We start from the raw sequence: 23,075 nt of genomic DNA, 5'->3' as shown, positions 1-23,075 counted from the left end.
CATACACACACACTCTAATCTACATTTCTGATACCATATGACTTGCTGATGTGCAGTAAATCCATCAGTAATGGGTCAGAGGATGCCTTGTATGCCAGCCATAGGTCACCTCTTAGCAGTCTGTAGCATACAGAATATAGTAACAGGGCTATGAGTTGGTTCATGTAGGACATGTTGTTTAGATCTTATATACTTTTAGTAAGGTATCTCTGTGGGTGTTCCAGTGGTTACATATATCTCTGGAGAGATTCATGACAAAAGGGGCATTATATTCAATAATTGGGTAATGAAGGCAATGACAGCTCTAGATCTAGACACAATCTCTTTGTTTATAAGCTGTGCAACATATAAGGTCTTTCTTACAACAACAAACAGCTGTTGGCCAAAAGTTTGGTCACTGTCCACATAAGTTCCCAAATCCCAAACAACTGGATAATCTCTTAGAAGTGTCATTTTCAATGTGGTAGTTCCCTGAGGTAGATGGATTTCCAAAGGATACAACAATGTATTACTTAGCATTTAGTTTCAGACCATGATTTTGACACAAGTTATTTGTTTGAGAAAAAACTTGTTACAAGTTAGTTAAATCATTATGGGATTCAATGACTGCTCCTTGCCTGCAGTCATATACAAACTCAGTCAGCCAGAACTGTTTGGTATTGGCTTTTACATCAGAAAAGTAGAAGCCAAACAGGAGAGGTCCCAGCACAGAACCCTGGGGGACTCCACCGATGACTGATCTCTTTGTGGAGGTAACACCTTTTATTTTGATTATCTAAATCATATCTGTGAGCCAGTTGGGAATCCAGAGGGTGACACAGAGATTTATTTAGCTTTTCAACTACGCTTGAGTGGGGAATTGTGTCAAAGCTTTAGCCAGGTCAAGGTATGCAATGTGTACCATTTTGCCTTCTTCCGCTGCTTTGGTGAAATTTTCAAAAAAAATGCACCATGTTGAGTAACCATGACTTGGTCCATGACACAGACAAGAATGACTCTGAGGACAGGGCTAACTATAACAACCTGGAATTCGGTTTTAGAAAAATGTTTGTGTGGACATGCTAATGAGTGTTTAAAATTCAATACAAAACAACTTGCCTGGAAACCTTCTTCTACCACCAGCATGAACCAGTAAAGTACTTATAGTAAAAAAAAATCACTAATTTGATACTACAATCAGTGCAAGCAGCAGTATTAAGCAATTTTATCAAGGGTCTTTAAGCCTGGTGAGTAGTTTAAGGGTAGAATTATTAAGTGCAACAGTAATTAAAAAAATCCCAGCAAACTGCAACTTTGGAATTCTCAGACCCTTAAATTTTGAATGCATTCTGACGACAGCTACATTTTATATTTATTTTAGTCACCTTTGAGAATAAACCAAGTCCGTCCTTTGTCTTGACTTTATGCACTAATTTGAAGCCTTCACTCTCCTCTTTTTTATTTTTTAATTTTACTTCCATCTCACAAACGTGATCTCAAATCAAGTTTCATGTTAAATACATTGACAACCTTATACCACCAACATTATAACATTAACATAAAAATTAACAACCATAAAAACATGTGCATAGCTGCCCTACATATTCCACCTGGAAACAACATCCCTATTCTTGAAGATATTCTCTCTTGGTTCTCATCTAACTTAAGTAATGAAACAAAATCCAAGGTGACGCTAACATCAACTGGACTTCTATTCACTCAACCACTACTACCCATAATATAAACCTTTTTAATTTCACCCAACTAATTAACTCTCCTACCAGACCTAATAAAGACAACTCTTCAGGCAGTATTCTGGACTGGATAATAGTTACATTAGTTTAGTCAAAGCCCTGTAAGTATGGATAAGGTTCACAGCCCACTGAAGACACAAACAAAAACAAAAGGCCAGCACACATTTGTTAGCACAAATACCTTTAATCACTGTTTAGGGTCACCACTAGCTATGGCAATAACACATCATTTTTGATGGAACTGATACACAGACATTGGAGTATACTACTGTCTGATGACACCTTGAGAGAATTAATACCCTCAAGGTGTTGCTTTTCTTATAGAAAAGGCAAGACGTTGGGTAATGTATTAAATCATCACAAGAAAATGGACAACAGGATTACTGGGTTGCAGCAAATACTACAAGGGGAAGTATTAAAGGGCTGATGTCCTTGTAACCACTGTACTTTTTGTCAATATTCATCCAAAACCTCACAGTTTAGCACTCAAAATTCATCAAGGGTCTTTGATATATATATATATATATATATATATATATATATATATATATATATATATTTATGGTGATTGTTAATTGGACTGAGTTATTTATATGATTTTGTGTACATGGCCTGCTTTTTATGTAGGACAAACCTCTCGTCCATTAAAATTACGTATTTCTGAGCACCTCAGTGATGTTAAATGCGGTCATCAGTCGAATACTTTATATACACATAATATCAAGCACCCCACAGCTAGGTTTAGATTTATTATCATAGACAGAATTGTGTACAAAAGTATAGATAAGATAGGTTGGTATACTACAGTAAATAGAAAAGAAATGAAATGCATTATTTTATTAGGAGCACTTTTTTCTGCAGGACTTAAGCACTTGTAATTAACCAATAAGCATTGCATGGTTGTTATTTAAAGGGGAGGTATGATTAAATGTGAGTATTGCACTGAAAAAGGCTTTTCAGCAGAAACCAGTATGCTTACTCCCTACTTGGGGCATATTTATCCAGTGGTTAAAGGTATTTATGCTGACAAATGTCTGCTGGCCTTTTGTTTTTTATCTGGATATTAGTTTCCCATCCCAACAATATTTCTGATAGTGGAACCTTAACCAACTCCCTTAGTGATCATCTTCCTCTCTTTGCACATCGCGTGCCTTCCCTCCTCCACCTATAACATAATTACTAGAAAGGCTCACCCAGACTCAGCTACACTTTGCTGTGAGGGAAAGGTTAATTTGCTTTTTATTTGTTGTACTTCATTACCTTTTTCTATTTTAAATACTGTGATTTGTTTTCTTTACCTTGTGTTTTACTTGTATTCTGCTTTTAAATGCATATTAAAACTTGAAAAGAGACCACAGCTCTGTCTCTTGTAAGTCAGGCAAAAATCAGAACAGATCAATTAAGGACTCACACATAAGACAGAACAGGTCAGTTAAGGTTAATCATTTGTGAACTGAGGGGGCGGAGACAGGAACTAAACCTTCTACTTAAGTGGTAAAATAAAAAAATTCAGAGCTTTACTAGAAAGGCTCACCCAGACTCTGCTAACCTTTGCTGTGAGGGAAAGGTTAGTTTGCTTTTTATTTGTGGTATTTTGTATTACTTTACTCCCTTTTTCTAGTTTGAATACTGTGATTTGTTTTCTTTACCTTGTGTTTTTCTTGTATTCTGCTTTTAACTGCATATTAAAACTTGAAACCAGACCACAGCTCTGTCTCTTGTGAGTCAGGCAGAATTTTCTTCCCACCCTCCTACCTGGTTACTTTTGTGTTCTTAAACATCACTGTCTTTTTAGTTGCCTGCCCCTTATGTTAATTTGACCATATATCTCATTTCCTCTCTGCTTTTACTGGCTTGGGTGAGTAAGCCAAAATTATCATTTTGTGAAATCACTCCCCTTCAACTATTTAAATTTACTGGCCATCATACTGTATTCCATAGAACCAGAATACAAAAGTGACCACCCCCTTTCAATCTATCTCGCTGTTTTAAAAATAGTGAGACTCCACTAAAACTAACTTTTTAGACAGGTAAAACTTAAGTTACCTACTTTCACATCTAACTCTTCTGGTGCACACTGCAGTGTTTAGGATAAACTATTTTTTTTTCATCCCACCTTTAAGCATCCCTATGGCTAGCACTTGCTCTAAAACCCGATGGAAAGCACTAGGAAGCCTTAAACGGATACAAGCACTCAACTCTCCTTGTTAATAAGGAGAAATTAATCATAGGCACTAAACATCCTATAATTGCAAAGTATTGTACTTTACAATAAAAAATCACCAAACCAGGCATGTCTGAGGGTCAGCTTCTGGTGATTTCTCCTGTACACCTGGTGAATCTGGGCATACTGGGGAAATGCAGCAATTGCCTCATGTACACAGACAGCCCTCTCCTCCTACCAACCAACACTACAACCTGCGAGAGATGCACTTACATAGCAAAACTGGAAGCAAAGCTCTCTCCACACAAGATTGTGCTAGACAGTCAAGAGAAGGTTAACACCCGTACTACACCTCAAGCAACACACAGCCCTTCTAAACCCACACCACCAACACCCTCACATAGCAACACTAAACCCTCATATGCGGAGGCCCTTAACAGTAACCTGCCCAAGCAACAAGGACCTCCAAAGCTGAAATGCACACAAACACCAATCACAACCAAAGTGTCACATAGCTCACAACATCAGTGTGCCACCCAACAACAGTCCCTAAGGCAAGACAACATACAAAACACTTTAGTCATAGTTGACTCTATAGTCAGGCACACTGATGTCCCACTCACCAGGCTGAACAAGGGAAAATTACAGTCAGCTGCCTGTCGAGTGCCAGGATCCGCCACATAATGCATGCACTCAAGTCACTCCACAACAAGCACAAATATGACTCTGTCACTGTCCATGTTGGAGTGAATGACTTGAGACGTACCTCCCTGGACTACATGAAAAGAGACATGGAAGAGCTCTCGCATTATGTGGCCAGGCAGGTATGACCCTGGCCCTGAGTAACATCCTGCCTTCACCCAGAATGATACCACAGTATAAGGACAAAATGACTGACTTCAACAATCGGATAAGATTCTGGTGTCACTCAAAGGGGATCCAGTATCCATCCGCCTAGGACGACATGATCAACAGACCATCATACTTTGCCAGAGATTGTCTGCACATGTCGCCCCTGGGATTCAGGTTACTGGCTAAAGCTCTTGCCACCCCATAGTTCCTTTTTAGGCAAAGTTCAAAGGACAAAACCGATGCCTGTGCAGTAACTGAGACCTGGTTCCAGGCTCCAGAGAGCACTCTGAAAAAGCAGGCTACAACTCTTATCACACTTTTCGGCCACCAAACCAGGACCGAAACACTAAAGGTGGAGGAGTGTCCATATTCACCAAGGATATTCACACCACCAGGCTAGTTGTCCAACACAATGCGTCTGAAATTCTCCAGGTGCAACTAACACTAGGTAAGACTACAATTCAAATTGTAGCTTGCTACAGATCCCCAACCATGCCCTAAGATTCTCACTACACCTTTCTAAACATACTGGAAAATATTAAGATGCAACCAAACACCCTAGTACTGGGTAATTTCAACTACCGTGCCATTAACTGGGAAAACTACTCGTGTACCAACACCTTTGCCCAACGGTTCTTGGAATTCATAAATTCAAATGCTCTGGATCAGCTAAGCCATAGTCCCACCAGGGGCTCCAACATCCTAATCCTGGTCATTACCAACATGGGAAATCAATGCTTCACACCTATGGTCACCCCCCCCTCGTTGGTCAGGTCTGACCATAAGCTAATCAACCTTGACATCCACATCCCTTCCCCACCCCCCACCCCAAGTACGGAAACCTCCATAAAACACTTATCCAAAGCCAACTTCATGCTACTCAAGTCAGAAGTGACAAACTTCATGAAACCCATGCAGATGGGAACTGAAAGTTCGACGGCTGAATCCTACACTAAGGCACTGTATGAACACATCCACTCATGCATGAATCATGCCATCCCAAATAGAACCAAAATGCTCTCCTCCAAAAAAAAGGAAGCCAATCTGGTGGTCCCCTGCCATAAACAAACTTTACAACAAAAGGAAAAAACTGTTGCAGGAAAGAGAAAAATCCCAGGATGCAAAAAACTCCCTTACCAGCCTCAGTAAGAAGCTGAGATCCCTCATAAAATCCTCCAAAGCTAGTTACAAAAAGAAAATTGCCAAAGATTCCAAAGACAACCACAAGGCATTCTATAGCTATGTCAAGAATCTAAATGGTAATGCTGCGATCTGCTCTGAGCTACAATAGAATGGCATTAAATATACTGATCCCAAAGATATTGCCAATTTCCTGGAAGATCGATTTAGTGCCAACTTCACCCCCCCTTCACCCCCTAAAGGACCCATCTCAATACCAAAAGACTGCCAAATTCCGGTAATAATGGTCACACAGGTAAAAAACGCACTCTCCAAAGCTAAGAATACAGCATCCATGGGAGCAGACAACATCCTGGGCTGTGTACTACATGAACTACAAAATGAACTAACACCTCACCTAAGTGTCATGTTTAATCATAGCCTCACCTCAGGCTTCGTGCCCACTGAGTGGTGCACAGCTACAGTTGTCCCACTCCACAAGAGGGAATCCACTTTGGATCCTGGTAACTACCACCCCATCAGTCTGACGAGCCTGATCTGCAAGGCTATGGAATGCATTATCATGGAACTTGTAAACAAAGACATTGGCAGCCTTCAAACACTGGGGCCCACCCAGTTTGGGTTCGTGAAAGGCCGATCTTGTCTCCTGAACATGACTGACTTCTTTGAATCAGTATCCATAGCTGTGGACGAGTGTACGGCGGTCCATACAGCCTATCTGGACCTCACCAAGGCATTCATACCATCCCCCACTCTGGAATCATAGGTAAACTTACTAAGCTGGGCATTAATCCCTACATCTCTTGATGGGTTGCCAACTGGCTTACTGACAGAACCCACACTGTAAAAGTAGCTGACTCCAAATCCAGCTGCGGATAAGTGACAAGTGGAGTTCCTCAGGGTTCAGTCCTGTGACCGCTCTTGTTTTGCATCTACTTCTCTGAAGTACAGCAACAGAAGAGCAGAGCCAAACCACCACAACTGTTCAGTATAAACACAATAATGCTTCGATGAAAAATGCAAAAAATCTTTATTGAAGAGCTCAAAGTAAGTGCTTTCACAACCTCTGTGGCCGCTTCATCAGACTACATCCAAACAAACAGTTTCTCAGCTTAAATGCATAAAGAAATTAACACCTTACAGAATGAATCAAGTCATTAGGAAACCACAGTGCCTAAAAACAGTGTATAGTGAAAAGACATAGTAGAAATTATATATATATATAATATATATATATATATATATATATATATATATATATATATATATATATATGTGTATATAAAACATATAAAATAACTGCATATTATGCATACTGAGTGACAGTATGTAAACCATAGTGAATAACTGATAGCTGCCTCAATAAAGATGCAAAGTATATACAAAAAAAAAATATATATATATATATATATATATATATATATAAATAACGAAATAAAAGAAAATACATGCATATATATATATATATATATATATATATATCTGTCAATAGCTGCCTCAATAAAGATGTAAAGTATATACAAAAAAAAAATATATATATAAATATATATATATATATATATATATATATATATAAATAAAATAAAATAAAAATATATGCATATATATATATATATATATATATATATATATATATATATATCTGTCAAGGAACGGTTTCAAAGAAACAATTTCATTAACACCAGGTGGTGTATATGCATTTAGTTTAAGGATCCACTTTTGTTCTAACGCTTCGGTGCGATTCTTAATGTCACCACCTCTCTTCCCTTCTGATAATATATCCAGAACAAAAAATTTAAAGATATGTGAACTACCTTCTTGTTCTATGTGCTTATATAGAGCACTGGTAGTTTTATGATTGTTAATATCCCTATAATGCTCTTGAATGCGCTCCTTAAGCATACGATTCGTCTTGCCTACGTAGTAGGCATTGCATGCTGTGCAAAAAGCAAAATATATTAGATTCTTAGTTTTGCAATCAGCGTAATGTGTCAATATGTGCACTCATATTCATATGGCTCTAAACTTTGCGATAGTGGCTACACATTACACTGATTGCAAAACTAAGAATCTAATATATTTTGCTTTTTGCACAGCATGCAATGCCTACTACGTAGGCAAAACGAATTGTATGCTTAAGGAGCGCATTCAAGAGCATTATAGGGATATTAACCATCATGAAACTACCAGTGCTCTATATAAGCACATAGAACAAGAAGGTAGTTCACATATCTTTAAATTTTTTGTTCTTGATATTTTATCAGAAGGGAAGAGAGGTGGTGACATTAAGAATCGCACCGAAGCGTTAGAACAAAAGTGGATCCTTAATCTAAATGCATATACACCACCTGGTGTTAATGAAATGGTTTCTTTGAAGCCGTTCCTTAAAGCTAGAAGCTTAAAACACTAATGAGACAGAGACAGATATATATATATATATATATATATATATATATATGCATATATTTTATTTTATTTAGTTCTATACATACATTTTTGTATATACTTTACATCTTTATTGAGGCAGCTATCAGTTATTCAGTATGGTTTACATACTGTCACTCAGTATGCATAATATGCAGTTATTTAATATATTTTATATACATGTGTATATATATATATATATATAATTTCTACTGTCTTTTCACTATACACTGTTTTTAGGCACTGTGGTTTCTTAATGACTTGATTCAATCTATAAAGTGTTAATTGCTTTATGCATTTAAGCTGAGAAACTGTTTGTTTGGATGGAGTCTGATGAAGCGACCACAGAGGTTGTAAAAGCGCATACTTTTTTTGCATTTTTCATCGAAGCATTATTGTGTTTATCCTGAACAGTCGTGCTGGTTTGGCTCTGCTCTTCTGTTGCTGTACTTTTGCCTGCTCTGAACCCTTCCTTTGCAGCTGTTGGTATACTTTTTCTTTTTTACTTCTCTGAAGTACAGGCCAACACTAAGGGACTCTGACTCTTGGGAAAACACATGTACCCATGAATTACCACATAGGTGGCAATACACTAAACACCAAAAGTGTGATAAGAGACTTAGGGACAAACGTGGACAGTGGTCTCACCTTCGATAACCACATCACCACAACAGTCAGGAAGTCCTTCTATGTGGGAAACCTCATAACGAAGGGCTTTTCATCCAGAAAAAAAAGAAGTTCATTGTCCCACTGTATTCGTGCCTCATTAGATGCATTATAGAATACAACACCCCATTTGGTGTGTACCTCTCAAGACATTTGCAACAACTGGAAAGGCCGCAGAAATACCTCACTAAAAGAATCACAGGCCTAAAGCAGATGCCCTATGCTGACTGTCTAAAAAAAATTCCAGCTATACTCTGTCGTATATCGTCTACCTCATAGGTGATCTCTGCTTAACATACAAGGCCATGTCAAACCCAGAGATGTTGGACATACTACACTTAAAAAAATCCCAAACCCTCAGAACCACATGCTCCGGGGATCTAAACCTTATTACCACAATGAACAAAACATGCTGGAGGGATAGGTTCCTGACCCAGAGACTCCCCAGACTCTGGAATAGATTGCCCATACATGTCAAGCAGAGCGCCTCTTCAGCCCTCTTCAAAAGGAACCTTGATGATTGGATGGGAGATAGGAAATTCACCCCAGGATCACGCCAGTCTCCCTGCTAGACAGGGGTCCAGGGAAGTAAATATTGTGGGAAGAAATAGGCAGGGATTTGTTATGGCTAGGCTTGTATAGGCCCTAGGGCCGATAGCCTAGTACCAACCTATGAACCAACCTATGAATTATATCTCAACCCGTACCCTCACAAACCTTAACCCTCAAACCTTCTCTGACTGCTTAAAACATATGAACTGGAACCCTGTGAAAATTCTACTTCTTGACAACACTGTTACTTACTTCAATACTTTATTCATTAACCTATTAAACAGTTTTGCTTCTCCCAGAACTATAAGGGTTAAATCCAAAACTGTCCCTTGGCTATCCAGAGAAAACATTACCCTTATGCATCTCCAAGATAATTCGTAGAAACACTGCCAAAAATACAAAACATCTAACTCCCTAAGCAAATACAAACAACTTCACAATAAAGTTAAAAAAACAAAGAACTACTGACTGAAAATCCTACAACTCCAAACTTCAAAACAATCACAAATCCAACCCCCCAAAATTCTGGAGTTGTATCTCTGCCCTGGCAGAAAAGATAACCCTTGCCCAGACCCTAGCTCTCCAGATCATATCATAGCCACCCAATTTAACTCCTTCCTCAAAGACTCAATAGCCAAGCTCACCACATCTTTCCCTAACAATGTAACAGCTCCTACCACATCTCTCACACACAACTCCACCTCCTCTGCCACCAATGCTACTCACCTCACTCCCTTCACCCTCAAACCCATTCCTGTCAATACCATAAAAAACTCCTTCAAAAATTAAAAGCGCGCTCTAATGCCCCACATAATCTATAATCTAACTTCCTCATGCTAGCTGCTGATGGCATAGCTCTTGCCATCCGCATTCTAATTAATCATTCTATTCAAGAATCCTATGTACCTCTCCTCTAGAAAAAAGCCTTTATCATTCCTCTACACAAAGGGGACAACGACACTGGCATTTCCAATTTCCGCGCAATAGCCATCCCCCCATCTCTAAGGCACCTCTTACCTTACCTTTTAGACAATCATCTTCTGACCCCTACGCAACATGGATTTAGGCCTGGACACAGCACCACTACAGCCCTTCTGTCCTTCCTTGATATCATCAACTGCGCTCGCTACTCGGGCGGTATTGTATTCACCCTTCTCCTAGACTTATCTAAGGCATTTAACACAGTTTCTCATAACTTACTCTTGTCCAAGCTCTCTCATCTCAAACTTTCCTCCTCTTATATCAACTGTTTTTTCAGTTGCCTTTCAAATAGACAGCAGGCCGTCAAGTGGAAAAATTGTACCTCTTCCTACCTGCGCACTCTGACAGGTGTAACCAAGGTTTTATCCTGGATCCCTTACTATTTAACATCTTCATTAACAACTTCCATCATTGTATCCCAAATGACAAACTTGTCCAATACGCAGATGACTCTACCATTATCTACTCTGCCAAATCTCTCCCCAAACTCACTTGTATGAGTTTGGGGAGAGATTTGGCAGAGTAGATAATGGTAGAGTCATGATGTCAGGATGCCTTCACCAGCAGTGAGAATTGGTTGCTGAACAATCACCTAGCTCTCAATGCATCTAAAACCAAAATCAGGATCTTTACCCCATCAAAAACACCAAAATCGACAAGAACACCGTCACTAAAACATGACTCCCATTGAAACAGTTCTCCACACTAAGCTGCTAGGTGGTGTCCTTATTGATGAACAATTAAAGTCTGATATTCACCAACAAACTAGCATCAAGAAAACCCACCAGAAGCTCGGAATGCTGTATAGACACAATCATTACCTCACTTCTTCAACTAAGCATACCCTCTCTGCCAATTACCTCCTTTCCTCTCTCATGTATGGAGCCCCTCTCCTTACTAATCTACAATCTACCGTAAAGGCACGACTTGCATCCTGCTACAATAAAATGTCTTTTTGCTACCGGCTCCAGTCTTCCTTCCACCACTGTGATGCCCTACACTCCTTGAATTGGCTGAATTCCCCAACTATCTCTTTTACATTCAACTCTTTACTGCCCATAAGCTCATCTTCAATCCCTCTAACTGCTCCTCCCTCTCCTCTATCCTCACCATGCATCTTCCTGACAAATCACTCAGGTCCAAAAATGACAGCCTCCTTGAAGTGTACAAACCTATACATACTCCAGGGCAAATTCTACTGTCATTCTCCCTAGCACAAAAATGGAACTCACTTCCATTCCCACATCCGAATTACCCAGAACCACTCCACTTTTAAGATTTTGCTCCATTCCTACCTCTCTTCTAATTGGGAATGCTCCTGCTCTCACCCCTTCCTAACTTCTACCTACTAGACTCCTACTTCCTTCAACCTTTCTCTCACAAAATTCAAGCTAACACTTGCTATGCTCTCTTTACCACTTTTCTTTAATTTTCCTTACAATACTAACTCCTATTATGTCTTAGATAGTACTGGCATTTGCATGCCATGTATTACAGAATGCTTTATCATCTTATGTTTGCACAGAATGCTTTGTTATGGCATACTCCACTAAATGCTTTTGTTATTATTATTACAATGTCAATCTGTTTCTGTTATTTTTTTACATTATGTAATATTTATGTTAGTTTTTAGCTACTGTAATACTGTACATGCAGCTTTTCTCCCCAGGCCTCCATTGAAAAAGGGCTCATCTCGGCCCAATGGACTTTTCCAGTTATCAAACTGCAAATAAATAAATAAATAAAATACATGAAAAGGTTTAAACATTTATAAGATGACAGATGTAGGGGTTGACCACTATAAAACATGGCTGAGTTAGCTTTTTTAATTCAATAACCAGTACATGTGCGAAAAATGAGCTCAACAGTTCAGGACAGAAGGTATAATGGTCTGATTTTTGGCCAGAATTTGTCAAAAGTCATCTTTCTGGCTTACTTCTAATTATATACAAAGATAATTCACAAAATCAGATATTTGATGAAAGACAAAAGGATTCAAGATTTACTAAGTACTGCACCTAACACGAGCATATTAAAAGATGGGTTAGTTGCCTCACCTTATACCTGATGTGGTTTGCGGTGATGTGACCTTTTCAAATGGCATGGATGTACATACAGGGTTGATCAAAGGTCTGGCATCTGGACTTGGCAAAGGATCACCAAGAGAAAATAAGGAAACAGCTCTCTGAACTGTAAAACAAAGCATTTTCATGAATGTTACAAGCAATTTGAAACCACTTGTTTTACAAATATTAGTTATAATGCTCCAGCAATCACAAAAATGTGGAAAGCTACAGCACATATTTTTTTTAGAAAAATCTTGGCACAAGCTGTTATTTGTTGCCAATGTATTTATTTTGGAAGGCAACAATTCCACTAAACAGAAAAAGAGTCATTCAGCAGCTGGCCAAATTAACAGCATAAAAGATGCATATCTGTGGGAAAAAAAGCAAAATACACAACAGTCTGCAGTATACACCATACCAAAAAAGTAAGGACAAATACTACCAAATTAGATCTGCACAGCTAAACATCACAAATAGTAAATTAATTAGCATGAACAACTTCTTTTATCAATTACAAATGGAAAAATTACCTTAAAACAACATTCTTTATGTTGGTATATTAACTCAGTTCTATCACCAATGCAGTCAACATACCTTTAGCTAGCAGACAAGAATTATGAGCAAAGATAAACAAAAGATGCTAAATCCATGCAAATAAACTTATCTATTTAAAATGAGAAAAATATGCAGGCACTTTCATTACTACCGTTTCCTTAATTACAAAACAAGACCTAGTAAAAAGCTTATTTAAATTTTATTTATTTATTTAGCATTTGTTTACTGGGAAAGTCAGACTTGGAACGAAGCCAATTTTCAGTGGAGGCCCAAGAGGAAACACTCTAGACACATCTTTGAAACTATTTTATATTGCACATGACTTGTAAAATCCAATCATTCAGTAATTATGAAACAATTATTAAAACATTTCTTTCATAGTTACGCTTCGCAAGCAGTAAGACATTAGCAAAAATGGCCTTTTAGCATATCATGGAATTCAACAATTCAGGGACACCATTAGCTGAAATGAGGAAAACCTTATCATCATCTAATCTGCATGTTTCTTAATCACTTGGTGATAACCGCAAGTGCTAGCAAACACTTTGTCTCTGTAATCACAATTGGCAGCCCACAAATTGTGTTGGCACAAGCACCCTCCTCATCATCTCCTCCAAACACACAAATACACATCCAAAGAAACACAGGCACACACATGCATACATACATACACACATGCATACATACATACACGCATGTACCTTTCAATTGCTTCTACTGTCACTGATTATCCATGACTTTGCCTACAGAACTGCCTGTCCCTTATATCAGATTCTTACAGCCAGCCAGTAACAATAGATATTAAAGATGAATACAACTCTATCTTCATTTACAGCTTCTTTCTGAAAAATCTGTTCTATTAACAGTTTACGTGACTTTCAGCAATAATTAATATGTGGTCCTGGTGTCTAGTGTCCACCTACGGGAGTTGAGAGGTATGACAAATTTCCCATACATACATACATAAACACACACACACACACACACACACACACACACACACACACACACACACAGACACACACAGACACACACAGACACTGACAAAACCCCCTCCACACATACGCAAACACACACAGCCATTCACCCATACACACACACACACGCTGACCCTCCCAGGCTGAGAGACACGCACTCATCTGAAACCACACATACCACTGCATACACGCAAACACAGCCATACATGTGCACACTTCCCACCTCCATCATCTGACCACTAAATCACTTACTTCTAACCCACTCTCACCCATTGAGAGTAATGGGTAAACGTGAACTTTTGGCTGAATTAACACAGCCGTCTGTAAGCATTTACACAGCTGAATGGATCTCTGAATTACCTGGCTGCATAAATCACTTAACTGCAGGAATATCAGGAGGAGGCAACATGACTACTCATTACATGCTGCTTCCCCAGAATGCCTCATTATATTTATGGTACACCAGTACTGAGGTGTGGCAGGCCTGTCTTTGAATCAAAAACAGCTACTGCCAGGAATAAAGAGGGTTTATCACTGCTTCTTACATTTTTGAATCCTAGGGCTAGTTTTCAAAACATTTCAAATAAATAATATCTTTCAGTCCAGATTTAAATACAATTAAAAGGCAACTGCTGCTGTGTTTCAGGTTTTCCTAATGTAAATAAATCCCCACTTCTTTTATGCAAAGCCAAAGTTGCAACAGAGAAAACTCAAATGTTCTGTCATATGAACAATTTTTTGCCTGCTTTGTCAAAATACTAATCTTTCTCACAATACATCCATTCTACACTGCTCTTCTAATTTTAAAAGCTAAGGTAGTCTTTCCCGTACAAAATCTGTATATTTACTGCACTGAGATTGGTATTTCAAGTAGAATGCTGTCTTGCTCCCAGCACTCATCCTAACCCTTTACAATATATGGGCTATTAGCTGTAAATATGCAAGTATCTTCCTGCGCCTGTATACCATTACTTTTCATTGTCTCTTTCACTATATTCACTCACCTTTTTTGTTTACAAAAATATATGCCATGAAAGTCAAACTCATTGGCAGTCCCATTCCATTTGATACAAAGTCAACTATGTGACTTCCATCATTTCCTGGGGTTAATTCTATGATCACTCAAAAAAATTATTTTATTCATTTTTAACTTCAGGAAACACTTGTTTAAGCAACTGTCAAAAGTGCCATTATCCAATAGTATGCGACTAGTGACGTGTCAGTATGCTAATACTTGTAGATGTTAAAGAATTGCTTGTTACAAATTCAAGATATAAAAGTTACAGAGTTGTTAGTAACTATGTTTCTAGAGTTGTTTCTGTTGAATAATTACTTTCTTTTCTATTCTAAGTTTTACATTCAGTAGCCATGGGTACAATAATGCACAAAGCATTTGCAAATACAGTAATGGCAGCCTGCTACATCTGTACAAGGGCTTGAGCCTGTCAAACAGAATATTATACTATGGACAGAGTATAGATGATTTAGTCCTTTATGGGATGATTATGTCAAGTGGCTGCAGCAATAAAGACTGTACCATAAAGGAACTTCAGATTGTCTGACAAAATTGTTGAATCTAAATAGGAAATTGAAAATTATTACAAAAAAATTAAAACAAAACAGAAAGAACTGCTGTCACAAAAGATACATTGTTAATTTGAGATCAAACAATAGACAATTCATAAGAATAGACTTGGACGGAACAATGACAATGGACAAATGAATAAAGTAGATATCAATCAATATGCTTCTAATCTTCCAGGTAGCCAATCAATGAATACAAAACACATTTTTTTATAAGTACTGGACACATTCCACTCCCCTTTCAAACAGCAGAGGAGATCAGCAGCTTTGGTGGAGAGATTTCAACAAGGTCCAGATTGAAATTATAGCAGTACAGGGCTTCAACACAGACAACAAATTTGGCTGAGGCCCTGAAAAGGATAGCTGCCATAAAACCCACATAAAGGGTCAAACCAACAACCAGTGGAAATGACATCACACAAAATATGGAAGTGCTGATAGTAAATTTGAACTCACAGGAACCTACAGAATGTGAAATATCAGTTGTGATTAAATCACTGAATTTTGTGCTGACAGCCTGCTTGAACTTTACTGAAACCCTGAGGAATTTAAAAATGTATTTAAAAACATTATTTTGAGATGTTTACTACCTAGTAAGTGTAATGTTAGCCACAAGGCTACTGTGTACAGACAGAGCAGTTATAATCAACCTCTTAATTACAACTCAGTTGTGTTTGAGAAATAGTGGTAAACAGGAATTATGCAGACTATATAAAAATAAAAGTAAATACAATTTCAATTTGAATAATGAAAATCAGCTATCACTGAAACACTTAAACCAAGGCAACAAAATATGATTGATGTATGCAGTTAAAGAAAAATAAAAGCTCTAACAGTGATGGTTTATGTAAGCTGAAAATGAAATAACTATTCAAATGAGTTATGAATGCATAAATGAGATAGTTGTTGGCCTCCTACAAAAGTACTGAAATTCTTCATACATTAGTAGAAAACTATAAGAATGATTAAGCAACTTAACGATTTTGAAAACTGTACAAATTCAAGACAGCTCTAATGTTTGGGATTTTTAACTCCACAAGGGCAGGAAGAGTCCACCTTTAAGACCAACAGTGGTAGCGAGAGGTTCACAGACAGAGCCACATGGCAGCCTGGATGCAGCATGTGTTAGGACCATTTGTTTGTACAACTCTTAAGTTTATTAAAGATACTGAGAGCTTAATTAAAATGTGCCATTATGAAAAAATAAAAGTTGAGTAAAATCTTTACCATAACCATAGATGTCCCTCTCTTCCATGTTGTAGTATTCAGTACCTATGGGTTTACTCCTCTTGCTACCTGAACGTCCGGCCAGTATACAAAAGCTTTCATTCACTGTATGGGGTGTGGGATATGTCTGACATAGCTAGCAGAACATGGGCCATAAAAGTGACGCCTGCATGCTCCAACCATCAGAACTGTAAGCCCCAGCTGGAACCAGTCCTAGCAAGGGAAATGCCAGTCCTGTGCCATCCAGAAAGGGAAATGACGTACAACTGGAGGGGTGGGTGGGTGGGAAGGAATACTGCAACATGGAAGAGAAGGACATATATGGTTATGGTAAGATTTTACACAACTTTTCTATGTCCTTCTATTCACATGTTGCAGTATTCAGTACCTATGGGTGAGTGACAAAGCTCACTGTGAAGAAGGGGGAGGTGGCCTAGTAGAATACTACAGGAATCCATGGAGGATAGCCCTGGCCTTAGAAATGTGGTCCAACTTGTAATGTTTGGTGAAGGTATGCACCGAAGACCAAGTGGCTGCTTCCAGTATAGTGGAGGTATCCAAACCACTGAAAAAGGCCCCTGAGGACGCCATTGTCCTGGTGGAGTGTGCTTTGACAGTACCTTGCAGGGATTTCCCATAGTGTTTTGTTGAAATTGTTTGTTTAGATACTGCCTTCCATAGGGCCCTGGGGTGAAAGGAGACAAACAGTTGATCAGCCTGTCTGATGGACTTGGTTTTGTGCAGGTAAAATCGGAGTTGTCTGTGCACATCTAGGAAATGGAATACTCTCTCACTGTCTCCCTGTGGGTTAAGGAAGAGGGTTGGTAGGTGGATGGCTTGATTTAGGGAAAGGTCGTTCACTACCTTGGGCATGAAGGAAGGATTAGTTATAAAAGTAACCCTGTCAGTGTGGAATACTAGGAAGGGTGGAAAAGCCATGAGGGCTTGCAACTCTGACACTCTCCTAGCTGAGGTCAAGGCCACGAGGAGGACAGTCTTCCATGTGCAATGTTTTAGGGAAGCTTTAGCAGCTGGCTCGAATGGGGGAAGTGTTCGCTGCTCTAAAACATAGTTGAGGTCCCATGGAGTGGGAAAGGGTTTCCTAGGTGGTCTGAGATGAAGGACCCCTTTAAGGAATAGCTTTGCCGGTAGTCTAGAAGCTGGGTGGGGGGGTCCAGGGGGAGACATGCTGAAATAGCAGATATGTGGGTCTTAATGGATGAGAAAGCTAACCCTGTCTGCAATAGTTCACACAGGTAAGACAGTACTAGAGGGGTCTCGCTTGAGACACCATATGGAAAATCTCTTCCACTTTGATAGATAAGATTTCCTGGTATTTACTTTCCTGGCCTCCTGCAGGACAGTGAGCACGTCCTCATTGTAAAGGTGTCTGAAAGAGATCACAATCCTATTATTCACAGGGTGAGGTGAAGAGATTGCCACTTTGGGTGTATTTGGAATCCCTTGTGCTGTGTGAGAAGGTCCACTCTGAGGGGTAACTTGTGGTGATTGCCCTTGGATAGCTGTAAGAAGATGGGGAACCAATGCTGTCTTGGCCAACAGGGAATCACCAGCAATATTTTTTGTCTGTCCTGCTGGATCTTCAGCAGGACTTTCTGAACAAGGGGGAAGGGGGGGATGCACAGAGAAAGATCCTCTTAAGGAGGTTGAGAAGGCATCTGTTGCCATAGCCTGAGGCTCTGGATGTCTGGTGCAGAAGGAAGGAAGTTGCCTGTTGAAGGAGGAAGCAAACAGGTCTATATAAGGTGTACCCCATTGGTGGACCAGATCCAGGAAGACATCCTTGTGAAGCATCCACTCATGTGTGTTCATCATGGATCTGCTGAGGGAGTTTGCCTGAGAATTCTGTTGTGAAGCTAGGTAAACCACCTGTACGGTTACTCCCTGGGAGGTGGCCAGTTTCCACACCAGGAGAGCTAGTCTGCAAAGTAAATAAAATTTCGTCCCCCCCCCACCCACACTGCTTGTTGAGATACCACAGCACTGTGGTACTGTCGGTAAAGATTTTTAGTGGTCCTTGTTGGAGATTGGTTTGGAAGGCTCGCAGGGCCAATAATATTGCCCTCATTTCTTGGATACTGATGTGGTTTTTTTTGTGTGGCTCTAGCCACACTCCTTGCACTTTCAGGTTCCCCAGAGTTGCTCCCCAGCCCAAGTCTGAGGCATCTGTGTATATAATCTGTTTGGAGTGAGGTGGTTGGATGGGGATACCCGGATTGAGGTTCACCTGCTTCAGCCACAAATTAATTTCTTGTTTGAGGCAGGGCAGGAGGAGTGCTCTGTACTCCAGGGGGTTGAAGTGCTGGGTCCAAACTGACCTGAGGTCCCACTGCAATTTCCTCATATGAAGTCTTGCTAACAGTAACATGGGGATAGTGGATGCTGTGTAGCCCAGGAACCTGAGGTACTGTCTTGTGGTCAATTCTGTGGTCTGGAGGACCAGAATTAGGTGTTGTGTCAAACTTTCCACCTTTTGTGGGGGGGGGGGTACACTTTCATGATGTCTGTATGAATCCTGCACCCCAAGAAGACAATGTCTTGAGTAGGTTCCAGTTGGGATTTTGGGAAACTGATTTGCAATCCCAGGGACTGTAGGAGACTAATGGCAACTTGTAAGTGATGCAGAAGGGCCTGTTTGCAGTCTGCCTGAATGAGCAGGTCATCCAGGTAAGGAAATATCTGGATTCCTTTTGTCCTGCAGAAGGCAATAACTGGAGCCAGACATTTGTTGAAGACTCTAGGTGCAGTGGAAAGCCCAAAGGGCAAGGCAGTGAATTGAATGTGAGAGGATCCCATAAAGAACCTCAGGTATTTCCTGAAACTGGGCCTTATAGTGATGTGAAGGTAGGCATCCTTGATATCTAATGTGGCCATGAACCCTAAGGGGGAGTAGAAGTGGAAAGAGTGTTGGGTAAAGTCAGCGTCCTGAAGGTTGGTACCTGAAAGAACAGGATGAGTATTGAGAGATCCAGAATTGGCCTCCAGGGACCATCTTTTCTTGGACTCAGAAAAATCCTGGAGTAGAAGCCTCTAGGAAAAATCCTGAAGTAGAAGCCTCCTCCTTTTGCAGACAGTGGAACTGTTTCAATGGTTCCCTGACCCATAAGGTTGTCTAGCAAAGGCTGCAATAGGGGGAGCTGCTCTTTTAGAGGCTAATTTCTTTAAAATCTGATGGCCGGGAAGGCAGGAACATCTGATGTTCGACTAGCAGCTGAGAAGTTCTGAGGGCTGGTGCATGCAGATGCCACTTTTATTGCCCACTTTCAGCTAGCCATGTCAGGCGTCCCATGCACCATACAGTGACTGAAACCTTTTGTATACTGCCCGGACGTTCAGGTAGCAAGAGGAGTAAACCCATAGGTACTGAATACTACAACATGTGAATAGAAGGACATGTACTGTTAGTAGTGACTATGGATGCAGTATCACTCCCTACAAGTATTCCCCAAAGAGGAATAATTAGGAATATCATGGAATTACTCTGCACAGATAATAAAATGTGAAAGACAAAGAACTGTTGTTGGTGACCATGTTACTAGAGTTGGTTCTAGACAATAAATATTTTTTTCTTTCTGATTGTACATTGCACAGCTATAAGTCAAGGGTAGTCACGAGTGCATTAATAGAAACAGCATTTGCCAATACTGTATTGGCAGCCTGGGAAAGTAAGCTTGTGCATAGCTCAAGCTTGTCAACTAAAATATTATAATATGGTTGGTTTACAGACTATTTTTCTGTGTGTATGAGTATGTGGAATCGTAGACATAGATGTTTATAGTTCCTACTGCATGTAGGCTGTTTAAAAAAAAACAAAACAAAAAAAAAACAAACAGAAAATATGTGCTAGTCAGGATCTGTGGTATGACAGTATGCACCCCAAGTACATGAAAGTATAACATGGCAAAAATAATTTGTCCGAATGTCTAGTTTGATGTTAGAAGATTCACTGTTTCATCAGAAAATGAAAGAAATATGTTTATTTAAGCAGAAGGGTTAATCAATGAAGTGTTTTCTGAAGTTATAAATGGAAGAAACAATAGGTTCAGACCAAACACAAAATCAGCCCTAGAAGATGTTGAAAGTCAGACAGCTGAGTACAAGCTATGAAACTGACTTTAATGGCAATTTATTTTTTGTGACCCATTGATTTAAATGCACTGAAATAATACCTTGAGCTAAAAATTTGAAATGTTACTTTTCTTGACATTAGTGTTTAATGTTGTGAAAAAGACAAAGAAAATTAAAGCAAGTACATGTGTGGGAAACGGTCTTGCTGCAGATTCATTATTAATTTCCCCATATACAGTGAATCTACAGACACGATATGTCTTGGCAGCAGGATGTTATACTTGGAATACCAGTGCAGTGAATTATCATGCTTAGTGCATTTTAATTAGAAGGCTACCCTTAAAACAGGGCAAGCACAGCATGTCAGATGTAATAAGGAAAAAAATGAGAAAAGTGCATTGGTAGAGCATTTCAAGGGTGGCTTAAATCATAACATCTTTGAGCTACACGGTTTGCAGCGTGATGTACTGGCATAACAGAGTTGGGCATTTAGATACAGTATTTAAAATGATGAAGTACAACAGCAGTTGCATTTTTTTTCATTTTCATTCTGTGTCTAATCTTGGACTAAATGATGCTATTAACTGTAAATGTATTTGAAAAATGAGAGTATTTCCAATATTAATGATGTATACAGCAGTAATTTAAATGTTAGATGTGATTTAATACCTGTTTAATAATTGCTGAAAGAAGACAGGAATTTACAAGTCATGTTATGGTTTGAAATGGTTTAAATAAGCTTTCTTTATTATGTCTTGCCTGATGAAATTACTTTAACGGTAGTAACCATATGTATTTGTTATTTTAAACATAAAAGTTAATCTGCACTGACTGCCTAAAAAGGTAAACAAAATAAGAAGAGAAGGGCATCCCCCCCATGGACATTCCTATACAGAAAATTCAAACTCAAATTTGGACAATATCAAGGTGGCACTACTCAATCCAGAAGTCTAAATAGAAAGATGCCAGAATTTGAGGCCCTCCTGCAACTCAAATACATTCACATTTGTACAGTTATTAAGGCATGGTTTCAGTGAAATGACAGCACTTCCTCTACACCAGGGTTTAGTATCTAAGAAAACCTTCAGACCCTTGGGAAACTGTGGGGGAAATATCTAGATTTATTAGAAACACCATTACTTCACATTAAATTACCCACAACCAGATTTATTAGAAACACCATTACTTCACATTAAATTACCCACAACTCTAACTTGGGGCTCGTAGAGATGCAAATCACCCCTAGCAAATCCAACTATTACTTAACTGCTAGCTACAGATCACAATTAAAATTACCCAAAGATCACAGAAATTAATTTAGCACCACTGAGGCATTAAATATAAAAAAAAATACCTTCTCACTACGGGACTTCAATTACTCCAGTAGTGACTGGTACACTTACACCTCTAAAAACAGTTACATTCAGCATTTCCTAAACCTCATTAATGCCAATCAACTGGAAAAAAAATTGTAAAACTACCCACTAGAGGCTTTAATATCCTTGTCCTCGACCTTAGCAATCTAGTTCCAGCCTGCAGCCCACTCTGCATCTCCTCATCCCTAGATAAGTCTGACCACAAATTAGTCATCTTCCCTGTCAGGTCTAGTAGTACCACCCCAGACATATTTAGGGAGTTCTCTGAGATAAATCTACTTCAGCTTATAAAAGACCTATGCAAAATTCCCAACAATTCCTTTGCAAAAATGACACAGGCAACATAAAGTAAAAAGGGTTATTGCCAAGCTTAGGGAGCCTGTAACAAGGAAGGTAAGAAGAGATCCTGTAGAGGTATTAGAAATATTTTGGAAATTCTATGAAAGTCTGTATTAAAGCACAGAAATATGGAAATCAAGAAAAGATACAAATGGAAATATTTACGGAAGAATTAAATATGCCAAGGTTAGAGGTACAGTGGATATAAAAACTGTACACACCCCTGTTAAAATGACAGCTTTTTGTGATGTAAAAAATGAGACCACAATAAATAATTTCAAAACTTTTCCCACCTTTAATGTGACATATAACCTGTACAATTAAATTGAAAAACAAACAAATCTGTTAGG

At 39.0% G+C, this 23,075-nt stretch overlaps 1 protein-coding gene across 3 annotated transcripts in view; it reads right to left on the bottom strand.

Annotated features, from left to right (window-relative positions):
* Positions 1-23,075, bottom strand: part of SIPA1L3 (signal induced proliferation associated 1 like 3) — a 3,185,962-nt gene that overhangs the window by 248,493 nt on the left and 2,914,394 nt on the right. For all 3 annotated transcript variants that reach the window (XM_044062280.1, XM_044062270.1, XM_044062288.1), the window contains exon 19: positions 12,570-12,702. In XM_044062280.1, coding sequence (XP_043918215.1) covers positions 12,570-12,702 — 133 coding nt within the window. The remainder of the gene's footprint in view (positions 1-12,569; positions 12,703-23,075) is intronic.

The sequence above is a fragment of the Protopterus annectens genome, chromosome 1.part0, assembly GCF_019279795.1.
Source record: "Protopterus annectens isolate FY-2018-M chromosome 1.part0, PAN1.0, whole genome shotgun sequence".
Classification (NCBI taxonomy): domain Eukaryota; kingdom Metazoa; phylum Chordata; order Ceratodontiformes; family Protopteridae; genus Protopterus; species Protopterus annectens.
Note: the sequence above shows the minus strand (reverse complement) of the source record. Positions and strands in the feature narration are given on the sequence as shown.